Source organism: Nymphalis io, chromosome 5 (genome assembly GCF_905147045.1).
Source record: "Nymphalis io chromosome 5, ilAglIoxx1.1, whole genome shotgun sequence".
Taxonomy (NCBI): Eukaryota; Metazoa; Arthropoda; class Insecta; order Lepidoptera; family Nymphalidae; genus Nymphalis; species Nymphalis io.
This window is the reverse complement of record NC_065892.1, coordinates 11,222,618-11,244,256: the sequence shown is the minus strand read 5'-3', so window position 1 is coordinate 11,244,256 and position 21,639 is coordinate 11,222,618. Positions and strand designations below refer to the sequence as shown.

The window sequence follows — 21,639 nt, the reverse complement described above, 5'->3', positions numbered from 1 at the left end:
TGAAGAACTACGTATTGATGTAAACAATAAAAATGAATCGTTAAAGAGATTAGAATCCGAAAACAAAGAATTAAAAAATACTGTCGTGGACCTCAGCGCTTGGCTTACACAAATGGAACAACATTCGAGAGCTAGCAATATCGAAATTCATTGTATACCTGAACAAAAATCAGAAAATCTTGTTACGGTCATAAAGCAAATTGCAAATGTATCAGAATATAAATTAAATGAAACAGATATGTACAAAAATATCAAAAATAGATAAAAACAGTTCCAAGCCACGCTCCGTTCTCGTAAAGTTTGCTAGCCCGAGAATTCGTGATGGTTTTCTAGCATCGACAATGCTCTTCAACAGGAAACAGAAAGATAATAACGAAAAACTTAATACAAGCCATCGAGGAATATCAGGTGAACGAAAACCTATATATGTCATTTGGCTTTGACATCTTTTCATGCAGCTACCCGCGCTAGAGCAAAAGAAATAGGCTACAGATATGTATGGATAAAATCGGGACGCATATATACACGTAAAATGAATCATCGGAATATATATATCAAAAATGTTCAATCGCTCAACAGTGAATTAACAATACTAATTAAAATAGATTTATTGTTATACATATATATAAATGTGTTGGAATACTTTTCTATAACATTCAATGCTATATCTAACGTTAGAGATGTTTCATTAAAAATTCAAAGCAATACATTCGATATTATAATCCTTACAGAAACATGGCTAAATTGTACAATCTATGATTCTGTAATTTTCGACAGTAGATATACAGTATATAGAAGAGATCGTGCAAATAATTAGCTTGGTGGCGGTGTTCTTATAGCAATTTCTAACAAATTAATATCATGTAAAAACTATAATATCAATACCTATTACCTACCTAAAAGTACCTAATACCTAAAAGTAAAGTGTGGAAACAGGCACCCGGTATGGTACAACTCATATTTTATATATCTTTTAAGGCAAAACAAAAATATCATACACGGTTTAAGCTCTATAAAAATCCGCTTGACCTTCTGGAATTTCAATATCTTCGTCACGACTGTGAAACAATTACAGAAACTTGTAAATACATATCTACTATAGAAAATGAAATAAGTATAAATTCTAAATATTTTTGGACGCACGTTTCTAATAAACGTAAAAATTCGTCTGGATACCCATTGTGCTTAGGAGATAAACAATCAACAAATAAAAAAGAAGCTTGTAACTTATTTGCATCTCATTTTGCTAGTGTTTATAATCCCCCTAAAAATAATTTACAATGTTTACTAAACGCATAGCAAAAGCTTTCCAAAAAAGTAATATAAGCAAAATAAAAAGACTCGATATAAAACAAACAGCTGGACCTGACAATATACCCCAATATTTATTACTAGTTGTGCAAATTCTATAAGGGTAACACATAATTTATAACGCATCATTGCAAAAAGGTATTTTTCCTGATAAATGGAAGAAAGCAAGAATAGTACCGATTCACAAGGATGGAAAAAAAATTGTATCTAACTATTGGCCTATATCAATCCTCTCAACGATGTCAAAGATTTTTGAGTCACTTGTTCACCCATTCATATTTAATCATGTTAAAAATCATCTTTCTCCCTATCAATATGGATTTATGCCTAAGAGATCGACCAATACTAATTTAATTAACTATGTTTCCTATCTTATTGATGCTGTTGATCAAAACCTGCAACTAGATGTAGTCTACACTGATTTATCCAAAGCATTTGATAAGGTTGACCATGAGATACTGATTAGGAAACTTTCGTAATTTGGCATTTCTGATACATCTCTGAGATGGTGTAAATCATATCTTTCCAATCGATATTCCAAAGTCGTTATTGACGGGGAGTGCTCAGACCCTTTCCATGCTACTTTCGGTGTTCCACAAGGTTCAATTTAGGGCCCTTGTTTTTCATTATATTCATAAATGATATTACAAATATGAAAAATTGTCAGATTTATCTGTTTGCAGACGATTTAAAAATAGCAAAAGTTATAAAAAAAGAATCTGATATAGCTGTTCTTCAAGATAATCTAAATAGACTAGTCCAATGGTGTAGAATTAATCACATGGTGCTCAATCCAAGCAAATATAATTTTATAAAATTTGCCAGAAAAAGGAATCCATTGTTAAGTTCATATAATATTTCGGGCAAACATTTAAAAGAAACTAATTGTATTCGAGACCTGGGTGTAATATTTGACAATCAGCTAAGATTTGATAAGCACATCAATTCAATAGTAACAGATTATTTTAAACTACTTGGATTTATCTTAAGACAGTCTAAGGATTTCAAAAAGTCATCAACAATCCTACAATTGTACAATAGCTTGATACGAAGTAAACTTGAATATTGTTGTCAAGTATTATCCCCCGCTTACAAGATCCATATTGAGAGAATAGAACGTGTTCAAAAGAGGCTCGTTAAACATTTTGTATTTCGTTTTAAAGCTTCAAATCAGCTAGAAAAACAAACTAGATTTTTTTTAAATGAAGCCACTGGAGATTCGAAGACACTACTACTAGACATGAAATTGCTTTATAAAGTATTTAATGAAAAAATCGGTGACGATATACTGTTGAGTAGATTTAATATTAATGTTCCTAGAAGACCACCTCGCAACCCATGTCCGTTCTTTAAAATTAACCGCACTCGAACGAAAATTGGACAGAATGGTCCAATATCGCGAATATCGCGAGAATATAATTATTGTGTAAAAACACAGTAACACTGGACATTGGTTGTGACGGGCTCTCATCGTTCATGAAAAAATGTGATGTTTCTTTTAGTATAAACTGTTAATTTGTTTTAAAAATTTATTAATTACTACCTTTGGTTTCTGTTTTTGTTTTTTGTTCTTTATTTAAATTTTTTTTTTATTTTCTGTTTTTATTCTATTTTTGATTTGTATATTTTGTAATTGTGTTTGTGAATGGTGTGTTCTCCTGTAATTGGTTGTGCATAGTTTGTTTTAAGTTAATGTAAAAAGTTATTTGAATGTGTGTTATGTACAACTGTTGGAGATCCAAATAAATAAATAAATATGTAACTGTCCAATCCACTAGCAATTATGTTTATTCTACTGAAAGGCACTCTAATGGCGCCTCAATGATTATTTACATAAATCATAGAGCTAATAATATTGAAACAATTTGTTATTTTTTATCATTATTCGTCTTGCTGTTTGCATCCATTTATATCATTATATTCCACGCAACAAATTCCAATTTATGTTAAATTTGGTAGAATAATTCTGGCACTAATTATCTGACCTACCTACATTCTTCGAAGAGGTGGGGTCCCGCTGAGTGTAGGTATACGATACATTCAATGAAATTTTATATTACTAGATATAACTATATAGGTACTTACTCTTCGATACATTTATTTTAATAATGTAAGTTGCAGACGCAAGACGTCAAAGACACATACCAGACGACTTAAAAAATATCAGAAGAATTAGTACCGTGTAAATGCTACGATGCCGTTCGCATGATTTTATAAATGCTTAATTGGGAGTCGAAATAAAAACTGCCACCGATTCAGATAAAAATCAGCAGGATTTGATGATCGTTAGTAGTTTCAAATATTATACAGAATAAGTTGACATATTTTACAGAACTCTATGATCTGGAGAGCAGTAGACGAATTTATTTTATTAACGATTAAAACGAAACATTTGCCGGCAGTCTGACAACAAATAAAAGAAAACCGTTGAGACACAGAATGTACTCGTTTTTTTGTTTATAATACCACAATTATTATTAGGTAAAAAAACACCATTTTAGCCATAAAATATTTTATTACAATATAAAACAGTTCAGATGCTACATTTGTTCTACTTCTACAACAAACGATTTCTGTAAATGAGAATGTAGATTAAAAATCACGAAGCGGAATGTAAAGTTGTTGAAGTAAGCGTAAAACATTTTTATATACCTACACTTAAATACATTCGCTACTAAGCTGACATTTTCGAAAACTATCAGCTAATGCTAAGGAACCGAAAGTGTTGATTACCTATATGATTGTTAGTTATTTAAAAGCATCTGAGCTTGTAGTAAAAAATAAATTGCATGTCTACTATATTCTACAGTAATCATAATTCAAAGACTATTCCGTTTAATTTCTTTCTCTTTTCATCCCCTTGAGTTTGGGGTCAATTCACCATTTTAAATGTTTAGTTCAAAAATTGTTAGTTTCAAAAGTTCAATATATTGGTAAATGACATTTTTTAATTAATTTTATCTGAATAAAAAAAGTGTTTAATGGACATGCAATAGATACAGACAATTTATTATTATAAAATATACACGATACAGAAAATATAAAATCATTTGACTACTATGGCAAAAAGACGTTAGGATATAATCAAGTAAAGCTTTTTTTATATTTCCCTATACAAATCGCCCCTTACTTAATAGCTACAAAGTGTAAAAGTCTATTTATTTACAAAATAGGTGGACTCTTCGTTAAACGCTTAAAATGCACACAACACTCGACAGAACTGTACCTATACCTAATATTTACATTGCAAATATTTAGTCTAAAAACTATATCTAATTTCAAGTTAATTAATTACGACACGTGTCTCAAAATTTCGAAATTATTGAACATTTATTACAATTAATAAGTTTTGGTATCTTATAGAAAAATATTTCACATCTCGTACAACTACATTAAATATCTAAAATCTATAACTTACTCTTTATACAACTGACTTTGGGTGACACGTTATTAGAAAGTCTAAGAAGCCAAAGTTACCTAATGCAAACTATTTATTTTGCAAAAATATATAATCTTAATTAAATTTTATAATATTGGAATACATTATATACTTCATATAGATATTTGTTATATCTTGTAACTTTCAAATTCTAACGAATGATTATTATTTTACTTACATTTTTCATCATAATTTTTTTTAAATACTTTTTCGACCAAATTATATAGACATTAATTTTGAGATCTTAGGATATGATTCCCTTTTTACAATATATTTTCTAACTATTTGAGCAGTTTAGTGCAAAGGTGGATGTCAAAATTATTAAGTAAAAATAATCTACAATTTTTATAATAGCGGTTTTTATTCTACTTAAAGCATATACTCTATATTTTAAAATAAACAGCCGTTGTGCTACTCTGTGAGCACTGAGTTATTACGACAGTCTTTGCCAGTGTTGCCAGATGTACGATGTAAGTCTTATTCGTAAGATTTTTTAGATATTTTATGTATATACGATCAAAAGATAAACATCGTACGTGATTCATACGTCATTTTCAGTTATGTCAAAAACCGAGATAAAGTCCAACAATCACATCACTAGCCGGGGACTTTTCTAACGGACAATAAAATATAATCCGACAGTGTAATTTTGACAACATATTCTCCATTCATCATTCAACATAGGAAATGCTTGATAAAATGAACAGTCAAAAGAGAGATAATTAATGTGTTGTTAGTTGTTTATTGAGAACAAATTTAAAATCAATAATACAAAAGATTTTAAGAATGTACTATTTTTTTAAGTAACCTTATCTTACTTATGACTTTATTTAAACATAGTACGACCAATTCAAAACGTCTGGCAGCACTGGTCTTTGCATGAGTAACAGCTAGCATTTTTATCATATGAATTATATTTTACATTAATTAATTAATAATTTTAGATAGTAAAATAAATTAAAATAACTAATTGAGATTCATTGGAAATCTTGTACTATGTGGTCTTAAACTCTCGTTTCTGCATCGTCTTCAGTAGTAGATTTCCTGTGAACGATTACAAAAATAATAAATATTTAGGGATTTATATAATGAGTATTTTGCTAAACAATATAACAAATTTCTAACTGCACCTATATACGTTGGTCATTCGCCTGAACTCTCTTCGCTCTTGTCGGATTAATGTACCATCGGGTTTTGAGAATGAGGAATCGAAAGTTCGTTTCAAGCTTAAGTGGATTATAGTGAAACAAAGGACAACAAATTGAACCCTACAATTAAATAGAACTAACAGTCAATCGACGAATTAAGCTAAAGATAAATTCTACTTAATACAATCTAATATGTTCGGATTCATATTTGTTAACTGGTTGTAAATTGATATTTAAATATAACGTGATTAATGTTATTTTAGAAGTGCACACGAATATATTATAAAAAATATGATTCTATGACAAGATTACCACTAAAAAATATTTTTGTTTAAGAAATACATTATTTTATTTAAATGTTAATAAATTATAAAAGGATATTAAATGTTTAATATTAAAATAATATTATTGACTAAATCTCCTTAAGTAACTTACGTGAAATACTAAATAAATATTTATTGTAAACTGTCAAGGAATATTTACAGGAAAAATAAGACAGTTGTCGAGGTTTTAAATATTCGATATTCTTGGCATAGAAAAATGTAATATAAAAAGTGCGTAAACTAGAATCCGAACATGTGTTCATGCTTACACAGATATATTTTACCTCCTCCCTACGGTGATTGTGGATGATTTCGCGCACGGCAACACCACCGGTTAGCAAAGCAAAAGATGATTTTACAATGAGTGTTTCTCATACAACTTCCACCATCTATTGAACATTGTTTACAAATACATTATGTTTAAGTCAAACATACTTGGGTTCATACATAAATTACTTTAAATTAAAAACTTTATTTCATTTAATTCATATATCTTATTTTTTTTAAATAATAAGCTAGAGAACATTATTGTAGTAATTCGTGATGTAAACACGAATATATAGATTTTATCCTCGTGCCTTGTCTTCTAATAACTTTGTTGTCTTTACATGTTTCCTATAATCATATTATGGATTTACTCTATCTGATGTTATCGTTATGAAGATTTTTTAAATTGATAAATATGAAGTACTTCTTAACTTTAATTTTATCAAAGTTTGAGGCATTTTGTAAGTTGCACTGTGTTTGATTGACTTACATATTTTTAATATGCAATATGAAAAGAAAAAATGATATGAAAAAGGTATTAATAGGGTGACTTAAATTTTTGTTTATTTTGTGGGCTCGAAGTGCCTTAGTGTTAGTTGGAGACTAAGGTTAATGAATCATACAAAATTTGTAAATATTTTTTCGAAAAAATCATGCAATTTAAGTTTAATCATGCTGTGGTCAATTTGTAATGGTGTATTAGAAAAATTGCATTAAATTATCTTACTCGCTAGTTTCTCCCATACTGGCTAGTGGCGCTCCCATTTGTTGTTGAACTTCGCCTGAAAATCGGAAAAAAATTAATTCGTAGAATGTAATGTTTGGAAAATTTTATACCAAGAAAACGCTTATATATTTATTTATATTGGTAATGTAAAAAATTAGCTACATTTTGTTCTCGATGCAAAACTGCGTTCGTAATATCGTGGATTCGTTATTACACAATCATTATTCTAAAACCAGTTTAACCCATCAATAGGAGATGGGTTTCGTAAATATTTTACATTAAATTTATATTGAAATAACATGTCAAAGTTTTATATTTAATTACCTGTGTGTACATCACTGTTGAGTCGCTGAGGCGCCTGAGCACCGCGCACACTTATATGGTCTTCCTCCGCTAAGCAAAGCAAACAAACACAAAGCCTCCTCAATAAGCATTGTATGTATGCTATACTAATTAATAGCAAATTATTAAAAAAAAATCACGACAAAAAGTATGAAAAAAAAAAAAATATAAACAACACAAGTGTGCACTGAAAATCTGTGATCACTTAATTGGGAAGAAAGCAATAAAATTACTCTATTTATAGTGACGTAAAAGTGTAATTACTATAAAATAAACGAATATTCTATGACTAAAGTTACTTGTACAAAATTTCAATTTGTATATATTTTTGTCATGAAACGTTTCTTACGTATATAAATCTTACTTCACGTGTGCTGAGGTGCACACATTCTTTTTAATAATACTCTTTCTAATACTTTTTATGAATAACATTTATATATATTGCAACACAAAACATCTCGCCACAAAAATAAAATATTATACTATAACAAACCTGTATAGGGAAAGTGATATTTATCGTGTGGGTGATGTTTCTCCGAACCATCCGACATTCTGTCGTTGTATTCATAATGCCCTTCCATCTTCCTCTGATAATCGTTCTTCAGCATGGTGGCGATACCAGAATCTCGGAAATCTCGTGGAGGGTAGCCATCATGCTCCCTCGTAGTCACCGTTGAATCCCGAAAATCCCGGGATCCGTACACACCAGGGTCTGTGTTTAAATATTTAGTCGGACTGTACCCGTAATCCGATGTCCGAGATGATAAGTACGTTTTTGAACCATAGGGATTTGTTGGTAATCTGTACATGGTCGGCGATATTGGGTAATTTGGGTCGTATGGGACTTGCTTCTCAGATTCGTTTGACATTACTCCGTACATTAACTCGTCATCCATTACTCCGTACCTATGATAAAAATAATAGTTATTAAATAAAAATTAAGAATAGCATAGACAGAAAAAAGAGAGAGAGAGAAAAAAAAGATATGAAGGGGCGAATGGCTGCAGATTCCAAATTAAATATTTTAATCCCAATATTTTCAAAAGTTACTAAGCAGAACCAAAAACAATATCAGCAAAAAGTGTTTTTAATATTCTGTACAATCATTCATAAGTCATAAATATTAGAAAATTGTAATAGTAAATAATAGCTTTACGTATTGTCTATGACAATTAGTTCATATTTGGTGAAAAAATGTAGTTAGTACGTCTCGACACTTTCTCTAGGATTTATTACATCAAAACACTATATTTTAATCGTGTAGTCTATTATATATTATAATTTCGTAACAAACAACATTTATATAAGTAATGGTATACAAGAGGTGATCATTAAACTGACTTTATTTTTAAGTCCCTTATTAAAATAAACAATAACATTTATTTATTTCTACTAAGTAATTTTTGATAATTATTATTTCCAACTTATTTTAGTTTTTTAAAACTTTTTTTAAACTTGCAATGTTTGTATGTATGTTAGTTTGTTTAGGTCAAATATTGTAACTGAATTTTAAAATAGTTACCCCCCAATAGATTAATTTGTAATTTTGGAATATACAAATATTCCAAAATATTTTGGGACGCTATTCTAAATACAATTTAATGGAAACCTAAAGATGGCGGACTAGTTATTATTATTAAGCGTATATACCTGTTATCCAGGGGTAACCTTGATGCATCCACACTGGCAACATAGGTGTCATGGACATTTTCCAATATTGAAGGTTTCAGTCGATGTCTACTGAGCTGGTACACATCAGATGTTAAGTCGGGATTCGGCAGAGGATTCGGTGACGGTGTGGCGGGCCCAGGGTTCATCCCTTCTTCTGACCCAGTCTCTTGTGACCAACGACTCATTTCGGGTCGATTCGTTTCTGTAAAAGTTCATGAAATATATAATTTGTTTAAAGCATTATCTTTGAATGTTGCCCGTCAATATTTTTTGTGACTATATATATATATATATATCTTATTTACTTCACATATTTAAAGTTTACCATCTCTAATATGCGAAGGCCATCTCGGCGTCATAGCCAGAGGAGCTCCTTCTGTGATATTTGGCAAGTAATTTCCTCCGGTGTTGTTAGGACCCCGATCTCCTAAAAATAAAATTAAAGATACAAATGCTATCCGGTCTTATTATTAAAGTATATAGGAAATGGGTAAGAAACATGCAGGCCTCTTCATTCAACCAGGGTAGAGCGTAATAGTGTTTCGGCGCCTCTTAGTTGTTAGCCATTGACACAACCTCGAGCGCAACAATTAAGCATATCTAAATCATGTAACTTTATCACGTTATCTAGGAATAAACTCGTAAGACCCAGGACAGGAGTTCCTGTAGCCCCGGCCCTTTCAAAGGATGCTTAAATATTTTTATTAATTTTCTGTCGGATCGAGCGACTGTTCCTTCTTCCTGTACGTCTGTGCTGGCGGTGGGGGGGTGTCGGTGCGCCGGTGGTACTCACGGTGCGCGGAGGGCGGGTGGCTGGAGCGGCGCGAGGTGGTGTCCTCGTCGTCGGAGGAGTGGCTGGAGGCGAGGTCGAGACTGCGCGCGGACGCCTCGCTCTCGCTGTCCGTGCCCTCGGTACCTTCAGTTGCCACCTCCGTGTCCCCGCGAGACTTGCGGCGGCGACGACTTTCATCTGTTATTAATACAAACCATTGGGTAAGTTTAGGTATATTTTTTACTCCACTTTGAAAATTTGGAATGTTATTAAATGGTTTAATAAATATACCAAATAGTTAATTCCAATTTCTCACCATCTTTTCTCGTGGTCAGCGAAGAATCAAATCCTCTCAAATAGGCCGGCATATCACTTGCGCTCGTATTGTAGTTAGAAGTAGATGTGCTTGTGTGACGAAGTTGACCATCACTCCGACTAAAAAGACACACAAAATTAATTACAAGGACTTTTTTTGTTTTATAAAACTGTGTTTTTTAATACGAGCTGCCTTTACTTACCACCTGGCTTTTACGTGCGGTGATTGCGTGCATTTCAAAGCCGCAAGCGGTAATTAGTCGATGATAAAAATTAAACGCTGGTAAAACCTAAGTTGGGTTTTACTCCAGTTAGCATATTTGTATTAAAAATATATATTATTTTTAAAATATTTATTATTGAATATATAATTCAATGATAATGTTACAGGAGGAAATCAAATTATATTGGTGCAATTCTGTTTCACAATAAACATGCGTCCTGTATGAATGCTATTTTGTTTTCAATCGCCAGTATACTTTTGGAAAACCAATATATTATAAGAATAATATTATAAATCACGAACCTATAAGGACTGGAACTTGTCTTTGTGGTGGATCTTGAGGTAGTAGATGAAGCTGATATTCCAATGTTGCGCATCTGGCGACCCGGCTCAGTGCTACTGTGGTAGGCCAAAGCAGATCTATAACATGAAGTGTTCATGTTAAATATAAAAATAATTTAGCAGAATGGTCCCATTATATCATTTATATTAGATGAAATGTATTTATATACCTATTAACTTGAGAAAGATTTTGGGCACTCGTGCTGATTATAACAGACGTGTCAGCGAGGGGTACTTTCTTCCCTAGGCATCTTAAAATAGATCTGTTGGAAAATAATAATATTTAAGAAATTGTTTATCATGTTAAACTAATATTCTACTTTGAATTTTCCCATATAAACTGATGGTAGGTTTTCGGAGAGCACGCCTGGTCACCACCTTCTCCTCAGTCACTAACAGAAATACTGTGTTCGATCGAATCGTAAGTGAGTCTATGTAATTACAGGGCACAATGGGACATACACGGGACGGGCAACCACCACTGAATTTTCACGTATTTAATTTGTGTTTATAATTCATCTCGTGCTTTACGGTGAAGGAAAACATCGCGAGGAAGCATGTGTCTAATTTCACTGAAATTCTGCCACACGTGTATTCCACCAACCCGCATCGGAGCAGCGTAGGCCTTAGCCCAGCAGGGGGACATTCCCGGGCTGTTACCATGGGACATAACATCGTCGGTAGCGCGGGCGGCGGAAGGGAGTGTACGAGGCACGACGTATGTGAATGAGCACCTCCTCAAGTTGTCGCGCACGCGCACGTTGAAGGCGATGTAGCCGAGCGCGGCCACGGCGGCGTGCAGCGCCACGGCGCCCGCCAGCAGCGCGCTCAGCGCGTCGCGCCGCGCGCCCGCCTCGCTGCCCAGCACCAGCGCGCTGGCCCACGCGCACACCTGCAGCGGCAGGCACACCACGCTCACCGCCAGCAGCATCCTGAGCGAACTGTTTCTATATATTCGTGCCGGATTTCTGACACGTCTAAATTTATATAGTATAAGATGACACGGATTTTTTATATCATTATTTAGATTACTCTTTCGAGGAAGGTTTGAGAATCAATCGTAACTCTGTCTCCTAACATCAATGAAACTCCTCCGATTCGTACCGTCATCGATTTATCTTGTATGGTAATCTACGATTACACGTTGCTTGACATCCTGGGAGAACGCCTTATAATTTATTGATATGTATATGACTTACCTCAAATTGCCAAAACCAATGACGTGATCTCGCACGGTAAAGGCGGCCCGTGTGGCACCCGCCAGGAACACGAGTGCGGCGCTCGCATATATCGCGGCCGGGAGAACCACCCACCATACCACTGCTTCGTGGCAGCTCACCCAGCAGCTGAGTTAAAATAAATATTTCGTCAAAAAATGCCGAAATCTATTATCCACTTTTAAGCATTTTTAAATTTTGTTGTTTTTACCTATTACTGCAACTTGTTTTAGATTTATTAGAAGCTCATAAAGTTTAATTAAAAAAAATATTATGAGAGTATATTCCTTTTATTTATATAATTGCATATTAATGAGTTAGGACTATTTCAACTAACGCAAATGCTATGATCACAGTACTCAACAATAAGACCTTCGAGTAATTAGACCCTTAGACTAATTTAAGATCAGTAATTATTATTTTATACTATAATAGATGCATGTACTAATTAATTTAATTTTGTTTATGCATGAAAATTAACATACATATATGTTTATGTGTATATTTCTTATACAATAATATGTCTTGTATTCAGTACTCACAAGAGCGCGTTCCCGTATTGGTGCTGGTGGTGCGCGGCGGCCAGCGCCAGAGCCACGGCGGGCGCGGCATACGCGGCTGCCAGTTGCGCCGCCAGCGGGCCGTGATTAACGTCCCGCAGCTCGCGAACGAGTCTTCGCAGCTGCCACGCGTCGCACGCCGCCCACGCCAGCGCCGACACCCACCAGTAGTGTAGGCCCATGGCCACCACCTTGCACGCGAACTGGGTATACGAAACATGTTTAGTGATTGTATTACTTGTGATTACTACTCCATGTAGGAATGGTTTTTAGACGGGCACTTAGTCAAAATTACATTTGGCGGAAGTTGCTAATGTGGCCTAATATGGAGCGCGCTTGCCTCGAAAAGCTCTAATTATTATTCCTTAAAGTAATAACTTCAATCAATGGCGGTGATTATTTTTAAACCAACTAAGTTATTAGTGGTCGGAAAATTAGCAGCTAACAGTTTTCAAGTTCCACTTTTTACCTTTTTTTTACTTATCAAAAATGTCGGTAAATTTTTCTGAGAGCCCGATTAAGTCTCTGTGAAGTATTACAAAATAATAACTAATAATACTTTAAGAAATAAAATTATTCGTTAAATAAAAAAATTACTAGCTAGAAATCATATACACGATTTGGTAGATAAATACTATAACCACAAATTACAGAAAATTAGTCGTTATTTGGTGTATTAGTTGAAATATTGATTACCTCATTTTGTACCAGGGACGTCCTCGCCTTTAGCGCTATCAAGTACAGCAGCTCGGCCATAAAGACGCAGAAGATGAGATGCTTATGTATGGAGTTGGAGACGGTAGCTGCACCACCACGCATGAGACAAAGCGCCACCCACGTCCACACCAGCAGCGGCAGCGAGATACTGAATCCAGTGTATGACGTCACCGACTCCAGGAGAGATGGCTCCGGGATGAACTGTGGTGTAATACGAAAATTTAAATCTCTAGATATATAAACGCTTACTTATATGTTGTAACCAAAGTAAACATGAACTAACCTCAATATCCACTTCGTCGACGAGAACAGCGAATGTGGAAAGATGATTGCAAGTACAATTAATAAGCAGAGGTTCGTCGGAGTACGGAGACCAGTCGTAGTCAATCTCTGTGTGACAACCAACGCGTGACCATTCGCCTGACCTAAAGAAATTTAACTGTCAGATAAGACCGAGCTACATAACTTTGACACTCTACGAAACTCTTTAAAATTATTTTTATCCATCGCTTCCTTATAGTATATATATTTAGATGACAGCCTCGACAAGCTGATGGTGCTTGGTAAAGTAGAGGGGAAACGACCAAGTGGCCGCTGCCCCACACGATGGTCGGACCAAGTTACCAACCTCACTGGTCTCCAAGTGACCACAGCCCTGAGGAAAGCTGAGGACAGGAAGGACTGGAGAAAATTCACAGAGATCGTGACCCAGACCCTAGATCAGAGTGGACACGACCTTCAGCAATGAAGTAAACGACCGAGAAGAAGTATATATGTATACATTATATTTTGTTAAATTAATGATATTTGATTCTTATGTTTGCAATGAACAAATATTAAATAAATGTGCTGTCAAATTGGAGGGCGTTAGTAGCTACGACACAGTATTATACTATTGTAGTTACTATCGTATATATTGTTTAAGATATGTATACTTTGTTCAAAATAAATAAATAAAAAAGATTTAGTTTATTAATTTCTTAACATTTAAGGATACAAAGCGATGTGTCAATTTAAATAGGTACTTACCCTCGTAATGTTGACCAATGGACGCATTGGGGATTAGTTCGTGAGCCGAATGTCTCTCTATTAATGTCAAGCCAAATCTGTAATCGAATCGGTTTCTTCAACCTTACCCCATTCAAGCTTTTATATATTAATTTCTTCTTTCCAATATCTTTGGTTAAATTGGCATCTTTATTCACAGTGTCATTTTCCATAATCAAAGCCATGACTTTTGGACCATCAGAACTTTCTAGTCTTTCCGCGACGTACGATGAATCATTTTCTTGGTAATTATCGTTTACGTAAGGCTTATCTTGTTTTTTGTAAGCTGGTTGAATGACTACCGGCCCGTGATTGTCTTGATTAGTATTCTCGTCTTCTGATTGAGGCCATGTATTATGTTTTGTTTGTATATCATTTGTTATGTGATTGTTTACTTGGTTTTGATGTGTATGTCCTTTGTTAGTGTACATTATACCTAAAAATATATTAATAATTTGGTTTAAGGAATATTAAAAACTTTGCCAAACAAGCGGTGTTTTTAGGCTGTTTAAATTGTGTAAAACGTTTAATGTATTTTTTAGTAATTTATAGACATAATACATATATACCAACCGTCGATATCTTCAATGTTATTCTCCGCATTATCCTCGCTCTCTTTCGTCTCCCTGTACCAAACGTACTCGGGCACGAACAACGCCACCTGGAGTATAGGCGAGCCCACTGTTATGTTAACTCCCCAACGTCTGCTGACCGACTCGTCCATTCGCAATGGCATTAACTGTGATGTGTTGCGTGAATATTGCAAGTAGGAGAAAACAGCGCGAGACTCGTAGTTTGTTTCTAGGTTATCTGTAAAATATTTAATAATTAAAAATCTACCTTTCTTTATAATGTTTTTTGCCTTAGATGATCTGAATGCTTTAAGGTTTATATTTCATTTAACATGTAGTGAGACTAGTGGTTCAAACGGTTAGCTAGTCATTTTAAGATTTTGTAAATTAAATTGGCAGCTAAAGTAATTGCAAGTTATTTTTTTTTGAGGTAGTACTATAATGGTTAAAAATAAATAAGATTCGTTAGGCACAGAACTGAAAGTGAAAGTGATGAAAGGTGGTGGGCGATTAATACACTAATTGAATATAGACAACTTATCCTAGACAATATTGAGAGTTGAAATTTTATCTACCTCTCCATGAGTTCTACGTAATCTATTATATTAAAATAAATAAAGGTGTTTAAAAATTGTAAATACTACTAAGGCTTATGTAAAATAACGTCGATTTATATAATTAAAATGAATACGATTTTTTTTATTAGAATAATCTTAATATTAAAATAAAAACGTTTATTATCCGACGTAAGATTTATTATGGTTCCCCAACTCTCTTGGTCAACAAAGATAAAATGAACGGAGGTTTATATTTTTCTTATCTCGCTGCTTTTAAGCTAAGCTTAAAGCATAATATTTGGCAAGTTTTCACTTCCTTTTAAGATTCGTCTGCCAAATCGTAGATTATAGTGGTCATTAAATATGGATTATGTTTCTCAACTTTTACATTAACATGCTATAACAACTTACCTTGCGTATTACTGATTCCAATTAAATCCAACGGTAGAAGAACTCTCGAAAACTTGTCAAACTTGTTTTTACTCTTGACAAAATTGTTGTACTTTGGAAAAGACACGCTGGGACTCGATGGTTTTTTGTTCTTTACTTTAATGCCGTAATATCCTGGTGTTTGTATGGGCGAGTGTATGAAAGATGACGTATCTGGTAGGACTACACGCTCAGTTGTGTATGAATCGCCGTACCGGTTTAACGTTGTGGGTTCAAATCCATAAATAGATTCAGCTGTTACAATATCCACTCCGATCGCTTTAAACAATAATCACCATTGAACACAGATAATAATTAAAAAATATCTGTAATTGAGAGAACTGTTCAAAAATATTTTACCTAAGTCTGACGTAACAATTTCAAAAGGGCTGGTGTAAGTATCGTGCTGGCTCTCAGCGAGCACGGCTATGTACTTGTCGAACTGCTGTAATAGGTGTTCGACGCCATGCCCGGTTAGTTCTCTGATGCGATGCCATTCTTTGTCGTATCCATTATTCAAGATCGTATTAGAGGACTTTACTATGTTCTAAAAGATCAAAAATCAAAGTTTAGTTAGATAGTGTATGATGTATAATTTCATTCAACTAATCAATTTTAATAATTCGACTATCTTATGTCTATAAAATCACTCACTCGAACATAATCTTTATCTTGACTGTGCGTAAGATTCAAACCCGCTTGGCGCAGCTCGTACTGTATCAGTTCCAGCAATATGCCTTCAGCTACCAGCACGTCAGCTCCATATAACCTTGGAGTATTATCACAAGCTGTTGCAAGATCTTCCGCTAATCGAACACCGACGAATGTGTTCACTTGCAATTCGCCTGTTTCTATTTTGTGCAGCTGAAGAAGAGACAACAAGAAAATAGTATAATTATGTGTAAACTATGTGCAAAGAAAATCCGAGATGGCCTAGTGCTTCGAACGCGTGAATCTTAACCGATGATCGTTGATGGTTCAAACCCGAGCAAGCACCACTGAATTTTCATGTGGTTTCATTTCATCTATAATTCATCTCGTCCTTGACGGTGAAGGAAAACTTCGCGAGGAAACCTGCATGTGTCTAATTTCATCGAAATTCTGCCACATGTGTATTTTTCAAAACCGCATTGGAGCAGCGTGGTGGAATAAGCTCTAAACCTTCTCTTCATGAGGGAGAGAAGGCCTTAGCCCAGCAGTGGGACATTAACAGGCCGTTACTGTGCTTGTGTAATAATTGAAAAAATAATGCATCAACATAACATTGTGTTTAGTGTAACTGACCTGTTTTCTTAATTGATAAAAAGTAGAAGTTGTGCAGTTAAACATGTCCGGTTCATGCCAGGGAATAACTTGCTTTTCGTCGCACATTCGTGTCGCTTTACCGCTTGATCCTATAATAAAATTGTAGAAACTAGAGTATACAAATGTTCACTTGATCGAACTTTGGCCGAGGCGGCTTTCAATCTCAAAGATGCATTCTCTATTCCCTCACTGTATAACCTGATGACGGCAATCCAATAAGATCGGAGAGATATCGGACGCACGACCAAAGTGATGACGTGCTCATCGAGGTACAAGTAGAACACTGTTAATTTTTATCTTGGGGCTACTACTAAGAACTTTTGAACCCATGATACAAAGTCAATATGAAATGATCCTCAGAGCAGAAATAAAGCAAAATATTGACGGAAATTCGTAATAACCTGCTGGACAGTCAGTGATCGCTTCAATATTAAATTTGGTCTGTGGCCACCAAACTCCACCCGCAAAGGACCTCGGACATCCATCGTACACGACTGAAAATAAACATTTTTATAATGCATTATAAACTCTAATTTCATTGTTTAATGCTCAATTTGATTCGGTTTTGGACATCGCCTTGCTAAGACGTTATATTGACTACCGTTTCATCCGCCTTCAATTAAGTAGTATTGTTATTTCTACTTTCTCTTAAATAATCCAAACGATTTTATCGAATCGTTCGGGGGTGAACAATCTTTGTAAGTTGCAATATACGCGTGATCAATAAGGAACCTTTGCAGCCGGCGCTGGGCGTGACCTCCGCGTACACGTTGGCGCACGAGTCGCAGGCGCGGCCGATGACCCCGCGGCGGCAGTAGCACTGCCCCGAGCGCGCACACGAGCCGTTGAGCGAGCCCGCCGCGTAGCACTGGCACGGCGTGCACTGCTCCGACCCCGCCGCCTGGTAGTGGTTCTCCTGTGGGAAACAAAATTAGCGAATGGCAAAACATCTATCATACTTCTGCACTGTCGAAAATAAATGATTTAAGTCTACGTCGTTCAGAAACAAAAGTATAAGTAAGTCGATTCTTTAGAGAGACTGTAATAATCATTTGTCGTAAATATAGGCAGCAAATAGTAAGAAAAATATTATTCGTCATACTAAAAAAAAATGGGGCAAAAAGTCAAAGATGTGAATAAAGTTTTAATAGTGTGTGTGTGTGTGTGTGTGTGTGTGTGTGTGTGTGTGTGTGTGTGTTGTTGTTGAGAGAAGTGTTTCATACCTTGCACCGGCACCGTCCCGTGTGCGCGTCGCAGTGCGGGTGCAGGCCGCTCGCCGTACAGTCGCACGGGCCGCACGCACCGCGCCGCGACCCCCACCACCCCCCCGGACACTCCTGACGGGACTCTGCGGTGCAGCCCGACGCTGTGGGGAGACTCGTCAATATTGCTAATAGACTTATTGTGATTGCCAACATGAGAGATGAAAAATATAAACCGTTCGATATATTCACGCAGAAAGTCTCTAACATCGAATCAGCAATAGTTATATTTGTCTTATGAATATATATTCTAACCCTTTCCGCAATAAACAAGCATTCCTTACCTGTCATTATATACCCGTCGTCGCAAGTGCAATGGTATCCTTTATCAGTGTCGTCAGGCACGCATTGCGCGTGTTCGCCACAAGGGTTGAGATCACAGGCAGCTACGCACTGCGGGCCTATACGACCCTTGTCACATTTGCACTCCGTAGTGTCCCATGTTGATACGCACTTACTCTAAAAATAATATTTATTTCATGAATAGACGAGCTTTTAACGAGGTTTTTAAGAATTTATTGAAAAGAAACACACAATGAAAATTATGTAACAAAATAGATATTGGCGTTTTATACAATAACTTACGTAAGGTGGACAAATAGATAGCATACAGTCAGCACGTGATTGGCAACCGTCTCTTACATTCTCTCTGACTGTAGGCCGATTTAATAAAGACTGGGCTGTTCCCACGCGTACATCCTACAATGGAATAAAAATCAATAAATAGACTCCACTAACACTGGTTTAAATACTCCACAACTATTTTTAATAACGAATCATAAATAAACAAATTCGGATGATTATAATTAATGTATTATACCTGAATACATCCTTCGAAGTATCCCACATCCGACGCAAGTAGACCAGCCGTGGTGTCGGGTCCGCCGATTAAAATTTTTCCAATATATTGTCCTTGTATTTTGTTGGCTAACATCGGTAGTAAAGCATTACGGAGGCCGTAGTCAATGCTTACTGATATATCTGTCCCCAACCATTTGATTTCTATTCGATGCCACGAACCATCAGCAAGAGTTGTTGATGGTAAGAACATTGTTTCGCCATTATATGAATAGTGTAAAAGGCCAGATTTCAGCTGCAAGTAAGATTTACGATAAAATTTAAGACAAAAATAGGAAAAATTTGGAATTAATTTTTACTTATAATTTAGAAAAAGTATGTCAAGATTCATATAAAGCAAAGCAATCAAACAAAGTATTAAATACAACATCCTGATTTGATCTTAATGTAAAAACGATAATAGGCTTCTAACTCAGTTGAAGTAATATACAAACGTGGTTTAACTAATTTGATGTTGTAAAATAATTTGTGTACTTTAAAGGTGGATCTTGAGATTTGAATCTTAGAACTTTTTTCATTACGCGATTCGACGAGTTCTCGATTAATATAAATAATTTATGTAAAAGTCAGAATAAAACGGAAAGTGTTTCTGTGAGTTTTAAGACAAAATTTATTCCAATCTTAAGATCAACTTATTCTAATCGACTTTAAAACAAGAAAGGTTCCCGTTACGGAAATTGGATGTCGGTATAGGAGCGATTTTTCGGAAAAAAATATAAGACCTACTTTCACTATTCTGTCACTGGTGTAATCATTATAGGAAGGATTTATATATAATATTAAGGTCTAGGGTTTACTGAGTTTAAAAATATATTGTTGCTGTATGCATTAACGCTCGAACTCTACAAAATATTTTCCCGATCTAATAGTTAACATAAATTAAATGAGATGTACAGAGGTGTACCGACCGAGACGAGCACGGAGCTGTTCTGTCCGACCTGCACGGACATGAGGAAGGCGTCGAGCTGGCGCGTGCGCACCGACAGCGCGTTGAGCCACGGCAGCTGGATGGGCCGCAGCAGCGGGTTGAACGACAGCGAGCCGTCACCGCTGAAGCGCCACGGCGGGGACGTCGCTGTGCACAACACACTTTGTAGAGCCAGTGTAATTACGGGATACATCATGTCTTTATTATCATAATTCATGCTGACAATCCTTGCAATGCCAATATATATGGCTGAAAGCCATATATAGCCAAGCTGAAGATGTCAGGTCACGTCTACTAATCTACATAGACTGCATCGTTGGTCTAGTCGCAAGATATAAGGCCGCAGATCCCGAGGTTCTGGGTTCAAGGTAGGGCCAATAAAAAGCATTTAGATTTTTTGTTGAAAAATTGTCAGTAGCAGCGAGAAGTTTGGAAGTTAGAAGTGTGCACACTACCGTGCCTCGGAAAGCACATTAAGCTGATAGTCCTGCGTCTGAACTCTTTCCGGTCGTGTCGGATTCGGCGTCCAATCGGATTATCTAACTGAGAGAATATGTCCTGCGCAATTGGCTATTCCCTTGAGATTTGAGATTGGTAGGAGGACATCACCAATCTACATAGATGCGAGCGAGAAGTAACGGCTACATAGCATACAACTCACATTCAGCACAATCCTTCCCCGTGTATCCCTCGTTACAGCGGCACAGGAAAGTGTCCCACAGGTCGAGGCACTCGCCGTCGTTGTAGCACGGCGCGCTGCTGCACTGCGAGCGCTTCTCCGGGCAGCCCGCCAGCGTCCCATTGTCGGCCACGTAGCTAGAATGAGGTGACTTTTTAGTCGAACGATGATTTCGCTTTTTCAATCATAATTGCTTTGACATCCGAAATAAGTCACGGCTTTGCTTAACTAATGACTCGTCACGAACGTTTATAAGTACGTTAGAATATAATGACGGTTCATATATTAAAATTACAAACAATTCCCGAAACACCGACACTATTTATCTGGAAACTATTGACACTTTCCGGAAAAAATCCCAGAAAAGATGCCGTATACAGAACGGAAGTGAAACCGGAATATCTAATAATAATAATATATATATATTTAACTGACCAAATATTATTAAGGTTATCGAATTGATTAGAAATATTTTATTACTTATGTCCATATTAATTTTACAAAACAATTAATGAAAAACAAAAGTAAGGAAGTCCGAAAATTTTATGAATTATAACTAAAATGTTTGTTATATAATATAAAATTCAGAAGAAACACTTTATACCGAACAGCTCGAAATTAAAATATC

At 35.5% G+C, this 21,639-nt stretch overlaps 1 protein-coding gene across 1 annotated transcript in view; it reads right to left on the bottom strand.

Annotated features, from left to right (window-relative positions):
• Nucleotides 1-3,844: 3,844 nt before the first annotated feature.
• LOC126768608 (protocadherin-like wing polarity protein stan) overlaps nt 3,845-21,639 on the bottom strand; it is a 138,991-nt gene continuing 121,196 nt past the window's right edge. The window contains exons 27-55 of the mRNA XM_050486794.1: nt 20,994-21,148; nt 20,313-20,479; nt 19,367-19,639; nt 19,132-19,245; nt 18,831-19,005; nt 18,508-18,650; nt 18,017-18,200; nt 17,686-17,778; nt 17,264-17,373; nt 16,634-16,843; nt 16,340-16,526; nt 15,962-16,258; nt 14,995-15,231; nt 14,404-14,857; nt 13,658-13,799; nt 13,354-13,575; nt 12,640-12,860; nt 12,080-12,226; nt 11,615-11,812; nt 11,051-11,143; nt 10,842-10,958; nt 10,317-10,435; nt 10,022-10,198; nt 9,554-9,655; nt 9,208-9,430; nt 8,051-8,463; nt 7,540-7,608; nt 7,216-7,270; nt 3,845-5,794 (exon numbers count right to left, since the gene is read on the bottom strand). Of these exons, the coding sequence (XP_050342751.1) occupies nt 5,755-5,794; nt 7,216-7,270; nt 7,540-7,608; nt 8,051-8,463; nt 9,208-9,430; nt 9,554-9,655; nt 10,022-10,198; nt 10,317-10,435; nt 10,842-10,958; nt 11,051-11,143; nt 11,615-11,812; nt 12,080-12,226; nt 12,640-12,860; nt 13,354-13,575; nt 13,658-13,799; nt 14,404-14,857; nt 14,995-15,231; nt 15,962-16,258; nt 16,340-16,526; nt 16,634-16,843; nt 17,264-17,373; nt 17,686-17,778; nt 18,017-18,200; nt 18,508-18,650; nt 18,831-19,005; nt 19,132-19,245; nt 19,367-19,639; nt 20,313-20,479; nt 20,994-21,148 (5,137 nt within the window). The 3' untranslated portion in view covers nt 3,845-5,754. The remainder of the gene's footprint in view (nt 5,795-7,215; nt 7,271-7,539; nt 7,609-8,050; nt 8,464-9,207; nt 9,431-9,553; nt 9,656-10,021; nt 10,199-10,316; nt 10,436-10,841; nt 10,959-11,050; nt 11,144-11,614; nt 11,813-12,079; nt 12,227-12,639; nt 12,861-13,353; nt 13,576-13,657; nt 13,800-14,403; nt 14,858-14,994; nt 15,232-15,961; nt 16,259-16,339; nt 16,527-16,633; nt 16,844-17,263; nt 17,374-17,685; nt 17,779-18,016; nt 18,201-18,507; nt 18,651-18,830; nt 19,006-19,131; nt 19,246-19,366; nt 19,640-20,312; nt 20,480-20,993; nt 21,149-21,639) is intronic.